Raw genomic sequence first — 25,347 nt, 5'->3', positions numbered from 1 at the left:
ATTCTTTGATGTAACACTCTTCTATGTGTTCTGTAAACAAAAAGCTTACTTGAAGGAGACTTTTGACTCCATCTCTGAAGCTGTCAGCTGCCACTGCTGCATAAAAGGCTTTTCTTTTGTTCTTTGTAAGCCAGGCCTGCTTTTTTGCCATGCCACTGTTCATCTCCTTAACACACAGCTTGCGTGGTCCCTGCATGATACAGTAAAATATTTTTAAGAAGGCTTTGTATTATACATCACTCAGTGATTTTGAAGGAGTTACCTTGTCTGCTGTGGGAGCGAAGGGAGAGAGTCAGAAAAATACATTTCCAAAAAGAGTCCACAGAGATTCAACCCTTTGAAAAGAACCGTGCTGCTAACATAATTCACATTCTGTTCGAGAGGGCTGAGGCTGTTAATGCTACTTAAATATAGTGATTCTGACAGAAAGAAGGACTACTCCGGATTGTAACATCTTAGAAAAATATCTAAGGTATGATGAAGCACCTCAGAGTGAATAAACTCCCTCCCTGACTTGACTACATAAGTAAGGCTCAGCAGGTCTAAATATACATCATTAAGCTACTATCTACTAGTAATAAGAAAAAAGGGTTGTTGCCATGCAATTAGAGATGCAAATGCTTTTGTCACTAGGTCTTTCCAGTGGTCATCTGACAATTTAATTAGACAAAATCCATCATCTGTATATCCAAGACACAAGACAGATGATACATTTACTTTGTAGTGGGGAATGGGTTGGCAGTGGGTCCCCAAAAGATCTGCCCTGGGGGACATCACTAGTTACTACAAATATGGTCTAATGCTGATGCCTATTAGCATTTTGAAAATTCACATTCAGCAGATATATGTGCTTCTCTGACAAAGCAGTAAATGACCTCATTGGGACAAAATGGAGTTTAGACACATGTTAAACACACCAAACTCACTGAAAGTAATCATACTGAATTCCTTTCTAGGCAGCTGGCCTGCCCTGGAAATGTATGTGCTGGACATGTTGTTGAAAAGCTATTAGTAAGAAGACATGAAGGCTGCAAGCCGAGCCTTTAGAAAGATTGAGATAAATCTGGGGAGCATGCACCTGGAATTTAATTGATTTCAAAGATCCATGCTCCTAAATTTATGAGGTTAAGGTTTGCTAAGCCTGGTTTATTTCCTTTCACATTGTCTTTTATGAAGCAGAATTAGAAGTCCAGATCTTCTGCAGCCAAGATGAATCTCAGAGAGGGGCACTTAGGAGGTCTTGGACCCTGTTTCTAGAGTGGTACTGGGCTGGACAGGTAGTCTTCGCTTTCCAAGGAAGAGTAGAAGACAGAAGTGTAAGCCCCGGGAGCATGTCCAACAGCATCAGAGACTGGATGTGCCAGGAGGAGGCAGTTGGCTTGGCCACACTTGGAGTCCAACAAGTAAGTTTCTGTGTGTCTGGCTATACAAGTGGTACCAGTCTGGTTTGTTATAAGCAAGTGGTTTAGTTTGCTGCAAAGTTTCATTTCATGCAGAAGTCATTCCTTTGTTTGCTCTCTCCTTTTCTTTCTTTTTTTCCTGGTGTTTTTGAGGATGCTGGCAAGCGGTTGTTTTGGTTCCAAAGGAATAGATAACTAGAGGAATCAGTAAACATTTCATACAATATAAAATCAGGAAGGCTTGCTGGACTCGTGCTCAGGAGATTGTATTTCAAAATTCATACTTAAGAGCTTTCACTTTTGAAGTTATAGTAGCTTCTGCTAAGCTAAGAAACTGGTTAAAACAGAGCTGAAGGAGAGTTAGGTTTTTTCCATAGCAAATAGTGTAAGTTCAGAATTTATTTTCTTTTCAAGAACATTGTAAAAACCCAAACTGAAAGAAATTCTCTCCAAAATGAAATGTATAGGAGGGATCGCTTAATTCAAAATCAATTTCTAAAAGATGATTTTCAATGTAAAACCAAAATGTCCTTCTCTCAGAACTTTTCAGCCTTACTGAAACTTTCTTTGCCTTTCTGGAAGAAAATGGGATGCACTATACATTTATATAGACAAAGAAAAAGCTACAATATATTTAGTTTCAGTAAATTAGCATTGGCTGATGGAAAAGGCCTTAAATAAAATTTCCAGCTAGTTCCAGCTAAAAAACAGAAAATAGCATTGAGAAAGAAGCTGTGAAATCATGTGGCAGATTTTACATGTCATGCTTTTATTTGCACATTTTTATTATAATTTTAAAAAATTAATGAGTTTTGATCTGATCAAAAGTAGGCTGGGTTGATGCTGTCCCAGGCATTGTCCCTTACATATGTTTCTTGCCTCCTTATGGCCATTTGGCTGGGGAGTACAAGAAAAAGGATGCGAGAATCTGCATGATCTTTCTTTACTGTGATCATGCTGCATTTTGGGGTGATAGTAAATTCACTGGTGTTTGTTTGGATTTAATGGGTTTAACTTAAGAAGAGTTTGATCCTGATAGTTGGAAGAGTAGTGTGAAGACTTGGGAATAATAAGCTGAACAATAAGGTTGAAGTTTCTTTGTGGGTATGTCCTGTTAAAAAAAACAAAAGAGTCTAATCCTTCTTCTCTTCTCTCCAAGGAGTGTCTAAGGATACAGTTTCACAGTTGGCTTGCACTGTGTAAGGTGATTCACCTAGCCATACTTCCCTACTCGTCCTTTTGTAATCAAGTTAATGTTTGTGCAGTTGTGCAATGAGTCCAGTGAATTTGCAGACTGGATGAAAACTAGCCTTGCAAAAAATATTTTATGTGAAGGCAGGGAGTAAAAGCAGATTTGCCCTTCTCGCTGGTAACTCAGACTGCTCAAGCCAACATGCGACAAAAGCCTTAGAGACATACAGCTTTAAACCATCTCTATGTTCAGTTGGCAAATTTATTTCCCATCTCTGAACTATCCATCACCACATTCCCAGAAAGTTTCTTGCTCCCCTTTGGGAAAAGGAAATGGAAGATGCTCTCTTTGGCACAAAGACTTCTGGTCCCAAAACTTTGCGCATAGCTTGTGATTTTTCAGCCTTTGAGGCAAAATATGTTGGATGTTACATTTATGGCTAAGTAGTATTGCTGTATTTGTTATGACATACATTGTAGGCTGTTCTTCAACATGATGCCTGGGTTCTTAGTCATGGCTCTCTTTGTACAGAAGCTTATGTGCATAAGCTCACCAGCTTGTACTGTGACAGCAAACTAGTTATAAGTGCCCTCTGTTGACATTGTGACATTTCTACTGACCACACATAACCATTTTATCATCAGCTTGTTGCCACAGTTTTAGAAATCACAAAGGTTCATTTTGTTGCACTTTTATTACCAACTAAATTAAATTTAGCTTAAACTGCTGGAGAAATAATAATAATAAAAAAACCCAACAAAAATGTTTACAGTAGCACAATGGATTTAGGCTTTTATAGACTGAAATTAAATCTCAAACACTAAATGAAAGTGGTAATATTAGAGAAACATGCCTAATAATTCAGAAAACTTGCTGAAATTTAACTTTATGAAGGTGCCTAGTCTCAGGATCTGGTAGGGATTGATTCTGTGCTTACTGAATGCAATGGCAAAGCTCCTATTAATTGCAGTAGAGAGTATTAGAGCCATTCACTCTTTTTAGATTCATTTGATTTGGAAGGGATCACATGTAGATCTCCTATACTCCCTTTCTGCAACGTGGCAGCAGCAAATGAATTATTCCTATGCTCATGTAGAGGAATGCATTATCCTGACTGGACTGACTCTATTAGTTAGATTCTGCAGCCCCTTTTGGTGACATGAGCCCTTTTTTTCCCCCTCTGAAAATTAAAAGGTTGTTGTAATATTTAAACTACATTTTTTCCTCTACACTACAAACTCATCTGTTTTTGCTCTGTCCTTATGAAAGACTGTCTCTTCATCCTTTAAAGCACATTATTTCCTGTGTATTTATAACTAAAAATACATTTTGCTCCTCTCTTTAGAAGATCTCAGAAGAGCATGTCTTATCCTCAAAATAAGCATTGCTGTGATTTTGGGGAAACCACTGCACACACATCTGAAATATTTGCCAACCCCAACACTGCAAATCAGTGACAAAACTGGAAATAGAGCTTAGGTAATTTGACTCTTGTGCTGTACTCTTGGAAGTACTCTGCCTCCCTCATTTTTTTCAGCCTTACTGTGTCCATTTTTTTTAAATCTTCCCTTGTAATGCTTTATTTTTTCAAATTTTTATCATTTGTTGGTCCATCTACTATGAACTCTGAAATGCGTCTCAATGAGGCTCTTACCAGCAGGCTGTGAATCAGCTGATAGCTTTCTTGTCAAGACTTATGACAAAATTCATTCTTAGTGCAAATCTCTTTCATGGTCTGCACAGAAGCCAGTCAGCATCAATGGGGACATAGTGTGCCAGGTAAGAGTGGAATGTATAATGGAGATCTGCAGCACCCACTGGTGCTGAGTTTTTAGGTTTATATGAGTTGACCTTACCATATACACTTCACAACAGATGCAGAGTCCATTATTCTTTGTGAAAGTGTGTGTGATGTCTAGCAGAGCAGGTCTGATCATGGGAGCTCCTGTTAATACTATGCACTGGGGTCTGTTAGGAGGAAAAAGGAGGTTACATTTAATTGGATAATATTTTTATTCTGAATAAGCCATTCTATTGTTCACTGGAAATCTTACCTGAAGTTTTTCACATGATCTTCCACCGCAGTTAATGCCAGAGCACTGTCTAAGGCATTAATATAGTAAAGAGCCTGTGCAGAAGAGCCCCAATTTACTTCTGCATATAATAAAGATAAATAATGCACATTAAACCACAGGCTTTTCCTTAGGTTCTATTACAAAGGTCAGCAATCAAGTTACCTATGAGCCAAAGCACAGTATATTCTCTCATGCTTCATAGATGCAGATCTATTGTTCTTCATGCTTCATAAGAATAGAATATGTTTGGTTTGTGTAATGCAAACACAAACATACAAATAAATCCTGTCTCATTCTTTATATAAAAAGCATAGGGAATATGCTTCCTCTGCTTAAGGAGTGTTTTCCTCTCTGTTTCATTACCTTTGTACCCTTCTCCCACGTACAAAACAGACAGCCTGAGTACTGCATTTGGTGTGGAACTTCAGCAAGTTCAAATTAAACCATTAGGAAGGAACATTGCTAGTGCCAGTGAATGGAATAATACTTTTTTTTTAATAAGATATTTGACGTTAAAGTACATGCCCAACTAGGGCGTTAGTTTGGCTGTTGAATCCTTACTGTGCCAGTCCCTTCACTTCAGAGGACTAACATTTTTGAGACAAAGAACACCTTTTGTAGAAGAATTCCTGTGCAATGTTAAAATGTGTTTATATCATTCTTACTGCTTATGCTAACCTCTCATACAGATCTCACTTTAATATAAACTCAGAGATATTCAGTCCATAATAGAACTGGTATTAAAGGTAGCTTCCAAGGGGCAGTTCTGTATCCTATAGACTGGGTTTTGCCATTACATTTTTAATGCATACAAGATTTTGGGAAATAAAATGAGGCAAAAAATGCCTATGTCCACCCAATTGGAAGAAGGGAACCATTAGTTCCCCATAACAGCAAGAGTAGTCAATAGTGCACTTTCAGGACTTGAAGAGGGCAGAAACCATACTGGAATAGTTCCTAAGAAGCCTTTTGGAAGGTAGCCTGTCAGTCTTGCTCTGAAGAATCCTACAGTAAATCTGGAAGGAGAAGCATATTCTTTAAACCCAGAGAAGCTCAGTTCATTGTGGTTACAGCAAACTCAGACCTACCATTCTCTGGACAGTAAAAGTCCAACAAGGTCTGGTTCCTAAGCTATCTCAGGTAACTTAATTTTGGGTTTAATTTAGCTATGAAAATACCTAATGTAAAAATCTAGATAGTCAGATTTATTTTAAAAAGCTCATGTGTTGATACGGTGGAATTTGATCATTCTACTATATGAGTCAAAAATTGCTCTCCAAAAACAATTTTGACATTTATCTTTTCTTCTCTATGGTACAGGTTTTTGGTGGAGGGAGACAGCTAAGAAACAGCTTTCCACATTTTACTTTGAGATCTACGCGAATGCAGATCATGTCTGGTTATGTCAGAATACAGAGCTACTCAGTGCAACGGAGTGGAGTTTTTTGTGGAGGGGTCCCTTCCAAAGAATATTACACTTTTGTTTAGCCTTCAGTTGTTGGTAAATAAGTGCTGAACAGAAGTCACTATTTTGGAGAGTGGGAAAGAGCTTTCGTACAGCGTCTTCAGTGAATTTAACCTGGCATTATGCTGCTACTTTGCAATAAGGACATTGACAATATACTAGGCAAAGGCTAACAGTCCTCAAATGAGCTTCTGACAACTTTCTTTTGAAAGACAGGCATATTCTCCTACAACTGGCAATGTTAACAGGGAGAGAGCCACAGAATATCCCAGTGCATGTGAGAGCTCAGAAATAGGGAAGACATAGAATAGTGCTGTAATTTACATAGAGAAGAATCAGAGGCTCAGAGCAGGTGCTGCTATCCCAGGCCAGCTGTAATGAAACCACATCCTATGCTGGGGAGTTTGCCTCTCTTCTGTTTGTGTTTTCTTTCCACTGCAGAAGTAACTGAGATGGTTAGCAGTGAAGTCTCAACCTCGGTTAGTTTTGTCCCAGGTATGAATAACCAGACTGCAAAGTCTCATATTGGTGCTGTATTGTATTAGGGTACAGATTTCTAAGGACAGCTCATAGGGATTTCTAGGGACAGCTCCTGTGGTTTGCTGAGCTTCTGAGCTATTCTTTCCAATAGTAAAATGTGCCTGTTCTTCTTGGCTTACTGAGAAATTGTAGGGAGGTGCTGGAGGATGATCAGTTCACAAGTAATTTAGCTTGCATTTTTGTTGTACAGTAGGCAGCAGGTTGCCATTCTGAGTGAACACCCCAAATGAGACAGCTAGGAGCATGCCAAAATTCAGGGAAGGCTTTATGTTTAGGTGGAAAAAAGTTACAGGTGATACCCAAGTAAAAGTCCAGATTAATCTGTAATAAAGATGTGGTGGGAATAAACTGGTGTGCTAACAGGTATAAACAAAGTCCTGGACTCTACTTGAAGTGCTCGTTAAACAGGCAAAAATATGCCAGCCTATTGCCTTAATCTATATATAAAGTGGGATTTAATGGGATTCTGTGATCCTCTAGGCTTCCCTTTAGAGAAAGTCATTGCAGAAAAAGGAATGTCTAAGCAACAGATTTAGGAACACCTGTAAAGTCCACAGTGGCTCTGTATCATATACAGAAAGTAATAGTGTCTCCTGGCCTTACCTGGTTTCTTATATGTTACGTAAATATATAAGAAGAGCTCAATGGCGTAAGTGATGAGAGCTGCCCACCAGTTGATGACAAACATGACACCACAGCACAACAGGGCTCCAAAAAGTGACACCCACATGTTATAATATCTGAATGCAGGTCTCCAACCTGTTTAAATGAGAATTGAGAAAATTGGAGGAGCAGAAAATCTGTTGAGCAAATGCTGATCCACTGATTTTGAACATACAGACCCATGTGCAATTTGCTTCAGGCTCTGTCAGAAGAGGTGGGAGGGGAACGTGCAAACTCTGAGGCATTGTGGGTATCAACAGACACTTCCACGTATCGGCTGAGGCAGATTTCTATACATACTGAGTACTGGGTCTTACAAGCCTTTCGCTGTAATCCTTTTTCTATTGCTTTGTCCAGCCTGACTTTGAATAGCCAGTCTGTTTATATGTATTTTTGCCAAATCAGAGCTCACTAGTTCAGAACTGAAAATAAGTTTTCTTTTAGCTTCAGGTAATAGGCTATTATGTCCTTTCGATGCATATGTGTAGAACTTGTTAGCAGGAGCTAAGCACTTGCTGAGGGGATAGTATATGCTAAAGTACAGCTGTCTTTTAAACTTTGCCTGGCCTCATTGCAGAAAAAAAAATTTTGCAATTGACTTTAAAAAGATATTATTCCTGCTGCTCTTCAGCTGTAGTATTGAATCCTTCTCCTGCTAGCAATTAAAATGATGAGGCAAGCAGTGAGCCTCCATGGTTTGCAGGTCTCTGCCAGGTGTTTTTCAGAACAGACTCTTTCGAGAGGGAAAACCATTGAAGATACAAGGAGAGGCTGAGCAACCCTATCTTGGATCATCTTTATAATGAGGGAATGGGAAAGTCCTGCTGTGAAGAAATTTGCTGTCTTGCAGTCTTGCAATTATGATAATCTATCACTGTGAACTGGCAGAAATTAACTGGAGGAAATGAGAAAAGGAAAAAAATGACTGTGGTTTTGTCTGAAATGTTAAGTAGCAGCAGAGTTGAGCCTGATGCACACACGAGGTCTGTAGAGGTAGTTTTTACTCGGCTCCAAGGCAGTGCAGAGCAGATCTACATTTGTTCAGCTGTGCAGGTAATTAGTAGAAGTGCTCATCTTTTCTGCCCTCTGAACAACTGGCACCATGCAGGTCTATAGGAAAGGAGTTGATGTAGGCATTTATGCGACCACTCCAAGTTTCTTCATATTGGAAATCAAACATGTATTCCTCACTGCTTGGGCTGAATAATTGATTCACAGCAGTAGGAAATTGCCTTTCCTGTTGGCCCAAAGGATGTTGCTCAGCTGATTGACTTCAGGTGTTTGAGTGTCAACCCTTCATTCATGACGATGATGAGGATAATTCTGCTGTGGTGATGCACAAGCCTGTAGGCCTGTATGATCCCTTGCTGCACAAATGTAGAGGGGCACCTCTCTCAAGTTATCCTTGTACAGGGCCTCATTGTGCTCCACCCTACAGTTCTGCCATTAGCTCCTGCAGAGCTGTGTTGATGCTTTTTTGTGGACCTGTTGTTGATCTACTTGTTCCCTTATGGGGAGTATCACTTTGAGCACAATTACTGCTCTTATTAACTTCCTGCAAATTTCAGTGTAGATTTGGGGGTGAGGGGCATAATGGCCCCACCACCACACCTTGCTTCCTTGGCCAGAGAGAGCATCGGTTTTTACCCACCTATGTTGGGTGATAGTAAGGAAAAAACATCCTAGGGAGGAGCTTTCCTGCTCCAGTGTGAGCCACTGAAGTYTTTTTCATGCTATACAGCTGTGTAGAAGAAATACAAGGACTAGAGCCATTAGTTTTATCTTTTGGAGATAAATGCGTCATCATATTGAATGGGAGCAGTAAAGCCTCAGAATCACGTAGCTTAGGTATTTTACAGGTACTGCAGCTTTCTCTGACAGTCAAAAACTTGCTGAGATCAGGCTGTAAAGCCCATATTTAAATCACTGGAAAATGCAGACTCACCTGGAGATTTTGCATATGATGCATGAAAACAGGAGAAATTAATCAAAGCATATGAAGCCAGGAAGAAATTGGAGATGATGGGAGCAATGGTGTTCAGTTCAGCTGCAAGACACACAAGTCAGACATTTGCACAAATTTGTGCAAATGCAAGGTTATATTTGATATTGTGATTCTACAGATTGGCTATTAATGATGCAGATCCATGGCAAATTTCAGAATTATAAATGTATAATTGAGAGGACAGATAGATTTCTTAAAAGACTTACTGTTAAATTTTATTGTTTTGCTTTTTAAATGGCAATCTGAATTCTCTCCACTATACTACTCATTTATTGACAGTGTTACACAGTTTGAATTTGAAATCTTGGAAAAACTAATTTAAAAAACCTAACAGTCCCAAACTACTGCCAATGATGGTACACTAAATATGGTAGCTGGGATTTTCTACCATCAGTGCTAGCAATTTGGGAATTGCTTTGGAATTGGCTGTGGGGAAGACTTGGCAGATAATGCATCCTAATTATCTCAGAATTACCTCAGAGCTATATGCCATATAAACTGGAAAAAACATTTTCAAAGCAGGTGACATTAACTTATTTGATCTGGTTCTAAGCACTGCTCTGTCTCAGCAAAGTGAACAGGAATTGCACCTACTTAGTATCTTTGAAAATCAGGCTATCATGGCATTAAGACATTAGTAATGTCCCTGGGATTTTTTATTTTATTTTTGTTTTGTTTTGTTTTGCTTTGCTTTCTTTTGAAATAATGGAATTGCTGCCAGGACTTTGAGTGTGCTTGGACTCATACCACAGTTGACCTGAATGGAGATTTTTCTTACCAAAAGCAAAGAATTGTATAAACTTAACAGATTATATAATTTCAAAAGATCAGTTTATAGCATATGTATAAATTATATACAAACCAATCAAAATGAATGCCATAGCAATCACGAAAGTGAGAACATATCCTCTGATGGGCTCGTTGTTTTTCCCATATCCCTTGGCAAAGAAGTGGAGAGCTTTGTAGACATTATCCTTGCAAAGAGCCTGGTAGACAAATCAGAACTTAATCCTGTTAACCAGTGCTTTTTTGCATCAGAAGTTCACTCTCTGTGAGTGACAGCATGCTAGGCTTTTGCTAAACAAAAATTTAAATCTATCTTAGTGTACTTCAAGCATGTCTACTGCTACAGCATGTAAGCATTCCAATAAGTTGATAGCTGATATCCTACTATATTCTTATACAGCAGCAAAACAAAACCACAAGCATTTAATTCAGTGCTTAAAAAAAAAAAAAACTTTAAGAATCTAAATTGGAGGAAACTGAAACACAAATTAGTAGCTTGTGTAAGATGTGCAAGCTATCTTTCTGTCCCATGCACTCTGTTCCCACTCTGTCCCCACTGCTGCTGCCCAGATCTCTTCGAGCACATCTGCCAGCACATGAATGTGATGGGCTGCTTACTCATGAGGGCTCTTGCATGCTCCTGACATTCCTGAGCGTACAGACTGGCTTTGTGTAAGGAGATACAAGTGGTCTTGAGAGAAACCTTGAGGCTGTCTATAACGAGCACACATATATCCCCTGCTCGTGCAGCAGAGCTGAGCTCTGAGCAAAGGAACATTATGATCCTGAATGCTTAGTTCTGTATGAGGGTGATAAGACCTGCCTGTTTCTGCAGAGGAACATTCTACATACTGTACCTCTTCATCCCATAAATGTAAGTGCTGTTTGAATATAGGTCACATTCGGCACATGGAGTTCAATCAAATTATATATCTTTGAAGTAAAATATAAGGAAATTAAGATTTTTATTTTACCTGGAAAACTTTGGGTGCACTGACAAGAGATGCCAGAGCTGATGAGAGGGTAGCGGAAAAGATGCCTGCTGTGATGAGAGGACCAAAGCCGGACACCATGCTCATCACCTTTAGAAAGAAGAAGGAAAAATGAGTAGTCAGACTTGCATTTTGTTACACTTTTTGATCACAGACCCATTTAGGTCTGTTACTATGGTGTCTCTGCTTTTCACAGTCCTAAATTCAGTTCACCACAAACCAGCTGTGAGGTAGGGAAATACTATTATTCCTGTTTTAGTGGAAAGCAACTGATGCTCTGCCAAATTTTTACACAAATAATCAGCTGTCTGCTGAGGCAAACAAGTACTCTGTGAGATTTTCTCACCTCCTTTACTGGGTGGTGGCTCTAAGTAACAGGCTCTACTTGATGGGTAAATAGTCAGCTTGTAGCAATATGGGAAAATGGAAACTGCAGAGAAGAGCACCAAATAACTAAATATGGTCGGAGGCACTTTCTTTTTTATTATTATTATTAATATGGCTGAAAAAGAGAATGTCTGATTGTGCTGACACAGCACCAATACCACAGACAGTAAAGTCGGGCCCTATCAGACCTCCCTCAGCCCTCCCAAAAGGCTATTACTGGCCTCTGCAGCCACTGAAAAGAAAGCACTGATAAGTTAGGAAGCACCAGATAAGGAAGCTAAAAGATGAAGTGGATGGATGTGATTGCCAGATGCTTGGTATGTAGGAAGTACTCTAGGAGAGAGACCGGTTAATCCTGGAGATTTATCAGCTGAAGACATATTTTTTTCTGACTTTAGTCTGTCAAGGATAAATGCAAGAAATGAAACTGTATTGACAGCTTTCGTGAGGTCATTGATTTTAAGGGTTGCCCTGGGTCTGGACACCTAACTGAGGTGGGGGTGAGGATGGCAGACAATCAAGAAAGGATAGAAAAGAAGTCTGTGAGAGGGGCAGCTTATCCTCTAAAGGCCATGAGCCAGCCCTGTCATTTAGCAGAGCCAGCTGGGAAAAAAGCAAGAGACTTTGAAAGCTACAACTGGCTAGTTAAAAAGAAACTGCAGGTGGGTGGTGAGCTCCTCTAGCAGGCTCTGAAGGAGAGAGACTGAAAAKACATCTGGGAGCTGTGGTCATGAGGCTGCAGAAGAACTACTTTAGTTTGATGCTTTGCCTAAGCTTTATGTTGAAGAATAAAAGTGGTAGATGGTCTCTCTCTGGCCTAGGAGAAAGACTTCTTCACTTTTTGCTTGATTTTCAGTTGGCTATTCTTGGATACTTTTTTTCAAGAAGAATTACTCTGGTTTCAGTACTGTGGCACAAACCCATAACAGCGACCACAGCACCCTTAAGGTAAAATCACATCCTTGTGTAAGGAACAGTCAGGTGAGTTGCTTATTCAGCAGGAGTTCCTGAGGTCTCTGTTAAGTCTACAYTATGAATTTGAAGATGCTGCAGCATATACTGCTGCATGATACTTGTTGAAAGAGGAAGTAAAGGCCTTAACAGAAGGCTGGGAGGGTTACTGATAGGTAGTATGAAGGTAACGTGGAATGCAGGGGACTTTTCCCTTTGATTATTCCTATAGTTTTTGACTCTTTTAGATAATGGTGGACATCCTGTTGTAGTTGTCAGCAAACAATATTTCTGTGTGTTTATGTTTATGCATTCATGTATTGCTTATGATTATACATATTATCTCATTAAAACCTGGAAATTATTCATCAGCCCATAATCACATGGCTGATTTCTGCATCTGGAAAAATCATAGCCTAGGGTGCAGGCAGATGATCCATTACAGCTCATTCCAGATACAACTGTATCATTGACGTTCCCAGTAGCATCTCGTACAACACAGGAGGCTGTGGAAATAACAATATATTATCATTTTTCTTTCTTGTGACAGCAGGAGAATGTTCTTACCATACTTTGACTCTTTGTACATTGACATTTTGTACAATTGCAGCCTTAGTCTCATCCCAAAGAGTAATGCTTCATATTAGACAGAGATTACCTCCCCATGTTGTGTCTTAGTTTCTCATGTTATCTCTAAGAAAATATTTATTTCTGCTACTTGTAAAGTAATCAACTAGCTGACTAATGGGGACTAGCACATTTATGAAAGTAGAAAAACAGACACTTCCGAAATCAACAGAAAATTAACTGACTAACTCAGTGGTACATTGTCCATCTTTTACAACTGCCAGTATTCAAAGGTAACATGTTTTCAGTGAGAGTCTTAGGTCTGGGCATATTTTTTTTGTCTAACAAGGAAACACAGTTGCTTTAGAGATCCAGATCCTCAGCTGGTCAAATTGGCATAGCCTCACTGTTAACAACAAAGAAAGAAAAACTTCCAACAGGAGAAATTGCTGATAGTCTTTTCCTTGTTATTAATAATATTTATGCTGCCTTTTTTGTTTGTCACCAGAAATGGGAAGAAACATATGGAGTTAACTTGCAGAGTGCTGATCTCAAACATCTTTAGCAGCCAAAATGTAAGTTTATATGGTATTTTCAAATGTGTCAAAAACATTGTTATTGAGAATCCCAAAGTAACCATTATCTGTTTAGCAAACCAATATGCAAACGGAAAAAAAAGTTACTGCACTGAAAAGCAGCCAGCTCTGAGGCTGAAATATAGCTATTGCTTATGAGAACAGAACAACACATTAACACAGGTTTAGAAAAGGAAGTGAAGAATGACAACTTCAACTGAAACTGCAGGGGAAATTTAGATCCAAATAATGCAATAACCTGAGCTGAAATTTGACTTGAGCACTCTGCCTTTTGCATAAAGTACAGAGACCACAGAAGTCAAGAAGACTTGAGATTCATTCCCTGTAAAGGGGAGTACCCTAAGGACATAGTGTACTGAGGTGTTTGCTCATAAGTAAGTGCCATTTGCAGCACTATTTCTTGCAGTGTTATTAATACGGAAAAAGAATAATCTTTATTTCTTGAACAGAGATTTATTGTACCCTTGTAATTTAATTGCATGTTCCTCCAACAGAGATATGGCTTCAGTACCAGTCTCCTTTTTATGGCTGTGTCCATTTTGTTACTTCACATTCTGGTATTGTAGAGCAACTTGTGAATTAGTGCACCTTCTTCCAAAGAAGTAATTGACTTCTGTCTTTGACATATGACATACAACATATGTATGTTACCTCATCACTCACAAGTGCTCAGTAAGACTAGTGAAGAGCAAGTAGAAACCATCTGAAATTTCAGTGTGAGTCAGGAACAAAAGATCAGCGGATTGATCTGAGGTTCCTTTAATATTTTCTATGCTCCTCGCTACTGTATGCTAGTGGTATTTGTCATTGAATCAAATGCAAAAGTAACCATACAAGTTATAAGGAAATCCTTCTTCTATTCATATGTAGACTCAAACAGGGCATATTCCAAATAGAGACTGCTGATCTGTTTATCTTTTTTCCTTTTTAAAAAATACAATAAATTTAAAACAACTATCTCACTACATAATAAATCCACAGGATGAAAAAGTGATGAATTTAATCATTCATCTGTATACCAGGCTTTAAAACATTTTAACTGTATTAATTATGACATCAAACATGTTCACTACTTACCTGCACATATTGCAACTCCTATATAAGCAACAGTTGTAATCAGAATGGCCAGCATTGTTCCTTTGGGTATCGCACCTTGTGGATCCTTAAAACAAAGCAGTGACCGAAAACCACTGTGAGTTCCCAAGCTGCACTCTGCTTGCATTTGCATACCAGTGAGTGCTGCCACACTGTGATATGAAGATAGCTTTAGAGGGTAGATTTTTATTACTTAGATCTGCACCAGTACCTCCTGTTCTCAGTATGTAGATGGGACTGAGGCAGTTCTGTGGTGCAGTGCTCCTATCCTGGATACAGCAAAAGATGTTCTGCAGGACCAGAGCTCATGTATTACAGCAGCAGGAGAGTCCTGAACTGTGCATTTTTGCGAGCACCGAGTTCTCTTTGCCTCTCAATGGGCTTTATTTTAAAGTCTTAATGATTTAATGCCTAAGCATTTACTGAACTAACCATCTAGTTGCTTGTTTCAGGAGAGTGGGTCCAGATGGTTGTCTGCTCATCACTTCCAGGCCTTGGGACTTTTCCATTCAACATGCTGCCTTTTCCTCAGCAGCAGGTAATAGTTGTACAGGCAGCCACTTTAAGACCTAAGATTACAGCTGATACTTTCCTATTAGCTCAACACTAATTCTTCTGTGCCTTCATAAAGACCAGGGCTTTGGTGTAAGCCCATCCTCTATAAAGCACTTCTGCATTAATGCAGTTTATGAGGCTAAGCCATCATGCTCCTGTGGATGACAAGACTAGATCATTTTGAGTTAATCGGTGAGATAACTGCAAATAATCACCCTGAACCAGAACACAGCACTCTTGTGATTAGCAACTAGTAACTGTTAGCTGTGTCTTAACATTAAGCTGCTTCCTTTCACTTGTTTTGACTTTTAATTTAGATATTTCAGTAAGGCTGTGTTATGTATTCTTAGACTGGCTTAACATAATACCAGCATCATTCATGCAACTGTAGGTAAGAGAGTTCAAAGATCTGCATTATACATTGTAATTTTAAAGGGAATTTTAATATCAACCAACCTTACAACTTAGTGCATGTTTGTTTAGACTAGAAAGCAATTTTTGTGAATTTTCTTCTTAAATTGATTTAGTGAGTTTTTTTAGTCAAAGATGCATGGAATAAACTTCTTTACTTTTATAACTTCTTTACTTTTATAACTACTGTGCTTATTTCATGGAAAAGAAACAAAATACATATTTGAAGAGTCATTGTGTGAAGCATGGATGAATGGCTTAATTATGTTAATAGCTAATATCATTTTTAAATGAGGTAAAGATTTATTGAGCTGAAAAATAATTGCAAAGTCACTTCAGCTGCAAAGACCTTTTGACCTCAGATCATGATAACTTTCATTTATACAGTTCTGGTGTGCATGTCTTCCGTTGCTCTTTTCATAGATCCTTCTGCTGCAATGTTAAACACTGTAACTTTAAATGTGAAGGTTAAAGCTTCTTACAGTTTTACAACTTTTAAATTGTATTAATAATTAAACACTTATCTAATGTGCTGTTACCATTTTACGTCCTGCTCCCAAACCTGCCAAAGTCACTGGTAAGACTAGTTCTTAGTGTCAGTGGGCTTTGGAGTAGGCTGCTACTGTGGGAGTACAGCAGCTACAGAAGCAAATACATAGGTGTTTGCAACAAATTCAAAAAATTTTGGTTTGCCTATTTTACATGTTTTTAATACTTCTTAGCGTGTGTTTTAGATTTCTGGAGAGGCTGATTAATTTCATTAAACTTGTCTAATGTGTCTAAGCATGGTCAATGGGGAATCTGCAGCCTGGAGGAGTTGGATGTAAGGCTATTTATTGCCAGAGCAAAACAACTATAGAGGACCAATGGGAGAATGGGTTCCCTTGGTCTGCTCCGACTCTTTCAGATAGCTTATGAAAGAAGCGATGGTGCTGTGGGAGCTTGCCATTTGTATAGACCCCCATATATGGCAAAAGAATTATTTTTGTTTGATAAAAGGATGGAGATCATGTGAGACTGATTCAGTCTCAGTGGGTATAAGAACAACAATTTTTCTTTTTTTTAATTAGAAATGGAATCTATCTCAAATTCTGTTAGTGGCCCAGTTTCTACAAATTTCTTTCTGTGCTTGAATTCAAAAGCAGTCCTCTGAAAACACAGGAGACGAATCATACAGCTCAGTGTGAGGAAGGGAGATGAAACTGGCTGTTAGAGCTGGTAGGATCCTGATGAACTTGTGACTACTATGCCAATACGGAAATATAAGATCTTTGGTTGAATTCTTAAGGTATATTTCTATACAGTGAGTCTGTATGATAAAGCCAGATAACCTCATTTGACYGGCTAGGGATGTCAAGGTGTGAGCCACTTCTTTTTGGTAACATATTTGATTTTTAGTACTAGATTCCAACAGCTGAGGAGTTATGGATGCCCCACAGCCCACCACAAGTGCATTTCTGAATTTCTTATAATACTACAAAGTATTGCATTGTTCCACATTTACTAGAGACATTTTACCAAATGCTTTCCTGAACTTTGAATTAGTTCATCTTTAAACACTCTTTGCATTGTGCAAAACCATGAAAACTAGAGGGCACTCAGTTAAAACTAAACTCCTGTCTGTAATTTACCGGTTTGTTTAGATACTGGAAACATCTCATGAAACTGCTATACTACAAGATGGACACTTGACAGCATGGCAACAGCCAGACTTTTGGGAACCCTTTCCTTTCTCCTCAGACTTCTTTCTTTTGTTACAGCTGCAAACCTGCAGATTTTCCTTTGAGCAGCAGCAGTGACAGGGTATTGGAACATATTTGCTTTCATTAAATGCTCTGTTTACTCTGCCCTTGCTATGACCCTGCACAGAAAAAAGCTGGTTTCCACTGATTCTTCCATAAGCTCTTTTGTGAGTACAAACATGAGTTTTAGAAGTATGCTTTTTGGGATGATACAGGAGATTTAGCAAAAGAAGAGCACCAGGAGTTACACAGATAATTTCTCTAAGTAACAGGCTGCTAATGGACCATTAATATTATATTATTGTAGGTTACTGAAACATCCTTTTAAATGATATAGCAACCCAAATCTGAATGCAGAAATTTGTGTAACTAGTCATAGTGCATTAAAAGAGAAAATGTGAACTGATGTTTTTTAAATAATAAAGCAGGTACTTAGAAGTGAGAGTTTTGCTTTCCAAAATCAGCCATGATTTAATACTGAATACAGTGTTGATTCATAATTTGTTTTCTTGTTCTTTCTCACCCTATAGCTAGTATTACAAAGTTAAAGAAATACATACTTCCAGATCTCCTGAGATATTGGCTCCTGCGAGAATGCCAGTGGCAGCTGGGAAGAAAATGGCAAACACCGAGAAAAATCCTTCTCCATCTCTGAAATCTGGTCCAAAGTTTTCTGCAAATATTGATGCTGAAAATATATATGAAAATGGAACATATGACCAGGATTTGATTCCAAAGTTACTTAATGAAGGAGATGAATAAGCTAGTCTTTCGCATCTGGACGACTGGGTTTGAATCTGTCTCATATCATAAGCAAAGTGAATTTGATTTCCTCAGCCTGGTCCCCAGTAGTATGTGCATGTCTGCATATCAGAGCTACAGATCCATATTAAGTGACAGGAGTGTCACTATAGCACTTACACATAGCTCTGTGCAAAAGTTTGCCTGCGCTCTGCCAGTATATAAATGACTCAAGCTGCTGCTAACCGTGCTGTCAGCTTCAGCAGCAGAGAGACAAACTCAAAATTAAAGATCAAATAAATTCAGTCCCTCAGAAACAGATGTGAAAAAACTTTGGTTCCTGTGGTTTACAAGGTTATTTAAACTTGGGCAGAAGATCCTGATCTTGTGACCTTTTTCAGTAGGATCTTCAACTCAGTATAAGACCAAGAATTATGTGAGCTTATTATTCTGCGATAGACAGCAGTACTTGCCTTGGTAATTAAAAAAGCCTCTTGCCTTCTTTTCATTGTTGGTAGGAATGACTGTCCCAATAAAGAAGTTTGCAATGGCAACAAGGAGAACAACTAGAAGAATAACTTGAGCCTGTTATTAGAAACAGAAAGATTTTACTGATTGTTTTATTTTGCAGTGATTGTGGAGATGGTTATATAGTTAGTGATTTGTATGTACTCCTTACTCCTTATGACAGATGACAAATTTCTACAGTTCTAGAAAACACCAGGAATCAAGATAGCTGAAAAGACATACTGCCATCAGCTCATGACAATAGCAAATAGTTTTTACTAAGAGGGTTTATGAAATTTATAGTTACCATTTAATTTTATGTTAGTTTCCTTTACAGGAAAAAGAAAAATGAAACAGCTAATGCATAAATGTCAAGTATGAGACATTTTATATTGTTATATAATTTGTTTAGCTGCAGTGGATTGTCTCTTCAAGGGTTATAATATCTAATTGGCTTTCTGACCTCTTTTACAAACAATTCTAAGTTTCCATCATAGCAGAATATAAAAATCAGGTTGCTATTCTGGACCTGATTTTGACAGCTGCATCCCATTCTCCAAAGTATTTCCAGTCCTTCATTTTGCAAGTATTTTCTCCAATAGGATAATAGAGTTTTGGACTTTTGTACAGGTGAAGGAATAGCAGAAATCATTAGAGATTAAGGAATGAATAGTAAATAGAGCTGCCCTTTTGTTGGGCTGGGTTTGAGAGAGTACAGTGGTAAGACTAGTTTTTACTACTGTTTATTCTGCCAAACTGCATCAAAAATGAGGGCAAAAGGGGCATTTACCCAAGGCTCTAAATGATGCCATGAATTACAAAAATCAATATACTCAAACCGTCTGTGGAACACAGACTTCTTCCCTCTTCAATGCTATGTTCAAGGAAGCCCATGGAGTTATTTTGCTTTCATTGAATATAATGATTAAACTCCTATTGCTTTTAAAAAGATTGAGCATAACCTGAAGCTGAGTGCTTTTGAAAATCCCACCTGCTGTATAGCATTCCTCACACACAAACCTTGTAAAGTAGTCCTACATACTGCTTACTTATATATTCTTTTAAAGGTTTACCTTTGCTTCCCATTCCATGCCGGCGACAGAGATGCCAAGAAGACATACAACAGTTATGGTGCCTATTATTCTGATGTCATTGGATTCATCTACCATGATCGTATCACTCTCCTGAGAAAGGTAAGAAATGTTATTAGGACCAGTCTTTCTTGACCCAGCTGGAGGGATCAGATAACAAAGTGAGTTGTCAGAACTTACTTAGTTTCAGGGGCATGTAAACCCAAGTGTTTGTATTTCGTGTTAGCTCTTTGTGGCTGGTGTTGTTTGGCTGACTAATTAGGGATCTGTTTCCTTTTATAGTTTTGAGGTTCTTGTTGAAATGTTTGAAGAATTGCCATAAGGTAGAAATAATGGAGAGGCACTCCATGGCATGTTTAGAAAGGCCTGCTTCCTGCTACCCTGCTAAAGATGTCCCTTAAGCCTCAGCTAAAAAGAATCATCATTTAAACAAATATAAAAATGATCCCCAGTTTAACCATAAACAGCAAATATCTACATTTACCTTAAGAAGTTCTACAACTGTTTCAGCAAATCCAACTACATACATAGCGACTGCCACTGCATTTGCAAAAGCAAAGATAAGTCCTATAGATCCACCAAACTCTGGGCCTAGACTTCTTGAAATAAGATAGTAAGCTCCACCTGCAAACAGAAATGATTTTGATTCAGCACAATTTAAGATGCTCAGTTGTTGCCTATTTTACTCACATAATAATACCAGAGGAATCTCTGCTTTTTGCCTAATAAATACCATCAAGATTTTCCTTATTAATGCAAAAGAGCAAATACAGCAAACTCTGATAAACAAGGAACATGCTTTGTACTGTTTCTGCCTTCAGAACCTTTTCTAAACATCTTTCTATTACAGGAGTCTTTTTACTGTATGCTAGTGTGCAAAACTGGACCTTTAAACAAATATTCATGATACAGTAGCAGAGAAAACCTCACCCCTAGACAGGCTCTACTTTACTTGGATTCATCCCAATGTTAGCAAGAAAAATCATGCTCTATGCTATAAAGAGGTACTATATATTGCTAAAGCTTCTGCAGAGTGATACCATGAATCTTTAATCTTGTTTTGCATATTACTTTGTCAATTGTTATTTCATCCTATCTCACTGGGTTGAAATACTTATTGTCAGGATACTTAATACTTATTGTTAGGGAGCATTTAAGATTATATAAATTTAAATTTATGGTGGATCCAGTGAGAGAGATCACTCSAAATATTTTTTATTTATTTTTGCTTTGCTTATAACACAGTTATCCCAATTCCCTCCCCCCCCCACACACTTTTTTTTCCTAATTCAGCTCTGCAGATTTTTGTACTTTTCATGAAGTCATGCTCACTTACCTCCTCTTACTACTCCATTAGTGCAAATGGCAGACATGGAGATACCTGTTAATGTTGTTACTACTACACTCAGACCAATAACTATGACTCCAAGACCTGAAAGATCCGAAAAAGAAAGTATATTCAAGTGTATTCAAGTACCTGCTGTGCTTAAATGATGTAGTTAGAACTTGCTGTTTTCCACAGAGGCTAGAACAGACCAGTTATACCTTCAAGGCTCTGAAATGCACTAAAATTTTTCTTTATAAAATACCTGACATGTGCTTTGGTTTTCTAGGAAAAATATTTACTCATCTTCCAAGGAGTAGCTGAAATGTAAAAGGGTTTAAAAAGAATTATACAGGAAGGTATTGATGCATATCAGTGGATATCACCTGTCTTTAAAATAAGAGGAAGAGATGCTTCGCATTCAGTTTGTCCAAGGACATCCAACCTGAAATGCTCTGAATAAGAATGACCTGCTGAAAGGTAAGAACAGAAGAACTCTGTGAAAAGCCAGAAGCCGTTCCTCAATCAGCATTAGGCAGGAACATCTGAAACGTACTTTACAGACTCAACTGAAATCTGGGATTTATTAAAAGTGACAACTCGAGTATGCTGTAAATTGTGATTAGGGTTGGCTAGAATTGTTACCTTCTAGTTCCTTTAGATGTACTGTTTGGTTTATTGTCCTTCTTGCTATTTTAGAGATCAAGACCTCCGGTTTGCCTCATATGAAAATAGCACATAAAAATCTTTTGGGGCTTGAAAGCATTAGTAACCCTAAAGATTTTACCTCCACGGACAAACCCATTAGTTGCTATTGCAGAAGTTGACAACCCAGTAATTGAGGTTACCATCGTGGCGAGAAGAATTATGATTACTCCAAGACCTGTCAGTAATAAGAAGATAAAATATTTTACTTATGTTCCATGATTCCTACAAATCATTCTCTCTTTAAATTAAATTTTCAGGCCAGAATCAGAGCTGTAAACTGAAAGATGGTTTGTTGACCACTTGCAGTTTGCAGAATGTTTCCAATGAGTCCATGTCACAGTAGTAAATTATTTTCATCAGTCTCCAAGCAGTGATGTTTTCTGATAGGAATAGCCTACCCAGAAGCTCTGTTATGTTTTTCAAAGGCTTTCTTCATTAGCTGAATGAAATGAGCAAACAAGTGTTGCTTGGCATGGATATTTATGTCTACCTTAGACATACATCCTGGCTGTTTAAGAGAAAAGAGATTAATCATATTAACCAAAACTCTTGTTTGTAAGATGCTTCTATCTTTCATCAGTTGACTAAATATTGAATTGGAAAGTGAAAGACTGGCAGTATAGTTTCATAGTGCATTAGGACAAAGACTTTACCCTATCAGGTAGAGAGACAAGACTTGAATGTGAGCCTTCTACATCCTTACTTGCCAGGCTATCAACTGCAGCCTTCTCCCCTGCTCCCTCCTCATCTCCCTCTTTCCCTGCAAAAAGCAGTTTCACTCTAACACAGGACAAATATTCCAAAATAGAAGCATTGCTTTTCAGACACAGTTTACTTTAACAAGTGACCTGTAATGAGTAATCTTAGGAAACTGTCTTTTTTTAGGTGATATCACAAAACCATATAATTAAATGTAAGTAATCAAGCATCTGAAGATCAGTATTGCTAGATGAACTAGGTTTCTGTTTGGATGAGACTCCGAAATTTGAGTATGTTTGTAATCTTTGGCCAGATAGTCAGGCTTCTTTTAACTCCATGAAACTGTGTTAGAAACTGTAGGACTAAGAGTTTTCTTGTAAGATTTAGAATCGTAGAAACATTGGTTGAAAGTGACTTCTGAARGACTGTAGCTCAACCTCCCACTTAGCGCAGGACTATTGCCAACACCAGATCAAATCAGTGATGGCTTTGGCTAGTTGAGCCTTGAAAACCTCCATGGACAGAGATCCCATAGCCTTTTTGGGTAACCTGTTCCAGTGCTACACTACCCTCCCAGTGAAAAGCTTTTTCTTCATGTCTAACCTGGACCTCCCAAACTGGAATTTTGGGCATTGCTTCTGTTATATTCTCTGGCACTACTGAGAAGAGTTTGGCTCTKTAGTTCTAGAATACTTTCTTGTTTCAAGTCAGGTGAAGAAATAAAATGGCATTTTCTCTCAACTTCATTGTTTCTATTCCCATTTATGGCTATGAGAGGGGAATAAATAAATAAAACAAGATGAAACAATTACAGTTTGATGCCAAACATTGAATCAGTTCTTAGCTTTATCTGAACTTGCTAACACTTATCCAGTTCAGTGTTTTTCGCTCCAATAGCTCTCTTGTTCCCATAAGTTAAGTAGGTCTTCAGTGTGGAACAGAAGATTATACACTGCCTGTAGCAATATTTATTGACCAGGGCTCATCCAAATTGAAACTTGGATCCAACAACCGACAACTGGCTAGAGGTACTACAAACATATTGATTTATTTGCTCTATTTCTACCTTCTGGCTCTCAGATCAGATTCCCGACTTCATTTCATACTGGATGATTATAGACATCCAATCCCTGAATGAATGTTCTTTGCTGCTTAAGTTATAGCCATGTTATCACAATCCTTTAAGATAGAGCAATGTAATGCAGGAGATATAAATGATATATAACACCATGTAGGATATTTAAAGTGATTGGAGCCTCTAATAAATTACATTTATCCTATTGATTTCTGAGCTTCTATTATAAGAAGCCATGCACCTATTTTGTATGCAGTTCTGTATAAAAAGTCAGAATGGTCATTCCTTTTGGTCAGGTATTATTAATGCCTCACAGAAAGATCTTGTTGAACTCTGCAAATTTTGTGCCCAAGAAGTCTCTGAGTATGACTTTTAATAAGCTGTTAACTTTTAAATTGAGTAGATCAGGCACATTATTTTTGAAGTGGTTTTGAAATGACTGGGCAAATACATGTACATTCTGAAGAGCATTTTTCCTGGATTTTCTGTTATATTTCACAATTCATTTTGTCAAAGTGCATGTGCTAAATAGGGTCAGATATTTTGTTAATGTGATAACTCATATCTGCTTGGAAAGGCTTTATTGTTAATGTTAAAAAGATGGTAACATTCAGTAAGAAAAGTGAATAAATGAAGCAACCCAACCAAAGCATTATTGTAACGTAACATAATTGTAATATTGGCCAGGTTTTCAGTTAGCATAAACTTGGTCTTTTCCCCTTTGGCTAAGCATTCCAGATATAGGTACATATACAGGCTTTGGAGAGTCCCCAAATGTTGAATGGAAATACCAGACTGGTTTTGGACCTGGAACCTTGTCAGGGGCAGACTGTCCCTTTTTTTGCAGCTGACGATGAGTAGAGGACCTTGCTGGAATGTTATTTTTCCCCTTTAATAGCTTGTACCCAAGACAGCCTATCAGGAAATGGAAATAACTGGGTTTTCTCTCTATGGCCTTCTAATGATGGGGATATAAATGGTGCCCAGATGGTGGTTTAAGTGACTCATTTTATTTCCATGTTAGTAGCAGTACCCAGTGAAATCCCCAAGCCTTGGTGATGATGAGCTTCCATTACTGTTCTCCTTAAGCAGCTTGGCTAGGGACATAAAGCTCATTGCTTACAAGACATTCAGAAAACACATTTAGAGATTATTCAAAATGAATTTGATTTCTCATTTCAGAGGTAAAACTAAACTGCTTACATAAGACATGCAATTTTAAAAAGCAGCAGCAGAGCAATAAACCCTAAGAAAGGAGGGTCTGCTTATCAATGAATTAAAATGGTAGAATTAAAAGTGAAAGCAGATTGGCTGTAACTGATGTTAGTGCAAATTAATGTTAGAATCTGATTAAAGTTTAGATTGAAGCCCAGGCATATGGCTGCTAAGTAAGTTGTGCTAAAATGAATTACTCTTGCCTATGGCTGTTCTCACACCTCAAAACAAAGTAATACTTCTTGATGATCTCAATAAGTTACTAAACTGCCCTTAAAAACTAATTTTGCATGAAACCCCAGAGCAAAGTCTTGGCAATATTAAGATGCAGAATTTTCATGGCAAGGCATATACTTATGAGTGCCCTGGGCTGTACGCTTTCATTTGGTATGCATCATAAAATCAGCAAGCACCCCTTTGTCAGGCACAGTGCTAAAGCCACGCATGGAGCACTGCAAAAGCAGGCAAAGTTCTTCAGCTTAGTTCAGGAACTTTTCTGTTTTTTCCACCTCTGTCTCTGTAAGTTTGTGGGTGGATTTTTTTCATTTTCTCTCTCTCTCTCTCT

The 25,347-nt window shown here is 38.2% G+C and overlaps 1 protein-coding gene across 1 annotated transcript in view; it reads right to left on the bottom strand.

Moving 5' to 3' along the window:
* SLC12A1 (solute carrier family 12 member 1) overlaps positions 1 to 25,347 on the bottom strand; it is a 54,131-nt gene that overhangs the window by 16,227 nt on the left and 12,557 nt on the right. The window contains exons 5-18 of the mRNA XM_026060536.1: positions 21,098 to 21,193; positions 20,246 to 20,385; positions 19,744 to 19,854; positions 18,637 to 18,748; positions 17,983 to 18,110; positions 14,697 to 14,781; positions 12,811 to 12,962; positions 11,101 to 11,208; positions 10,203 to 10,326; positions 9,281 to 9,382; positions 7,276 to 7,431; positions 4,647 to 4,746; positions 4,449 to 4,560; positions 50 to 190 (exon numbers count right to left, since the gene is read on the bottom strand). Coding sequence (XP_025916321.1) covers positions 50 to 190; positions 4,449 to 4,560; positions 4,647 to 4,746; positions 7,276 to 7,431; positions 9,281 to 9,382; positions 10,203 to 10,326; positions 11,101 to 11,208; positions 12,811 to 12,962; positions 14,697 to 14,781; positions 17,983 to 18,110; positions 18,637 to 18,748; positions 19,744 to 19,854; positions 20,246 to 20,385; positions 21,098 to 21,193 — 1,667 coding nt within the window. The remainder of the gene's footprint in view (positions 1 to 49; positions 191 to 4,448; positions 4,561 to 4,646; positions 4,747 to 7,275; positions 7,432 to 9,280; positions 9,383 to 10,202; positions 10,327 to 11,100; positions 11,209 to 12,810; positions 12,963 to 14,696; positions 14,782 to 17,982; positions 18,111 to 18,636; positions 18,749 to 19,743; positions 19,855 to 20,245; positions 20,386 to 21,097; positions 21,194 to 25,347) is intronic.

This window comes from Apteryx rowi, unplaced genomic scaffold, assembly GCF_003343035.1.
Source record: "Apteryx rowi isolate R43461 unplaced genomic scaffold, aptRow1 scaffold_17, whole genome shotgun sequence".
NCBI classification, from domain to species: Eukaryota; Metazoa; Chordata; class Aves; order Apterygiformes; family Apterygidae; genus Apteryx; species Apteryx rowi.
Note: the sequence above shows the minus strand (reverse complement) of the source record. Positions and strands in the feature narration are given on the sequence as shown.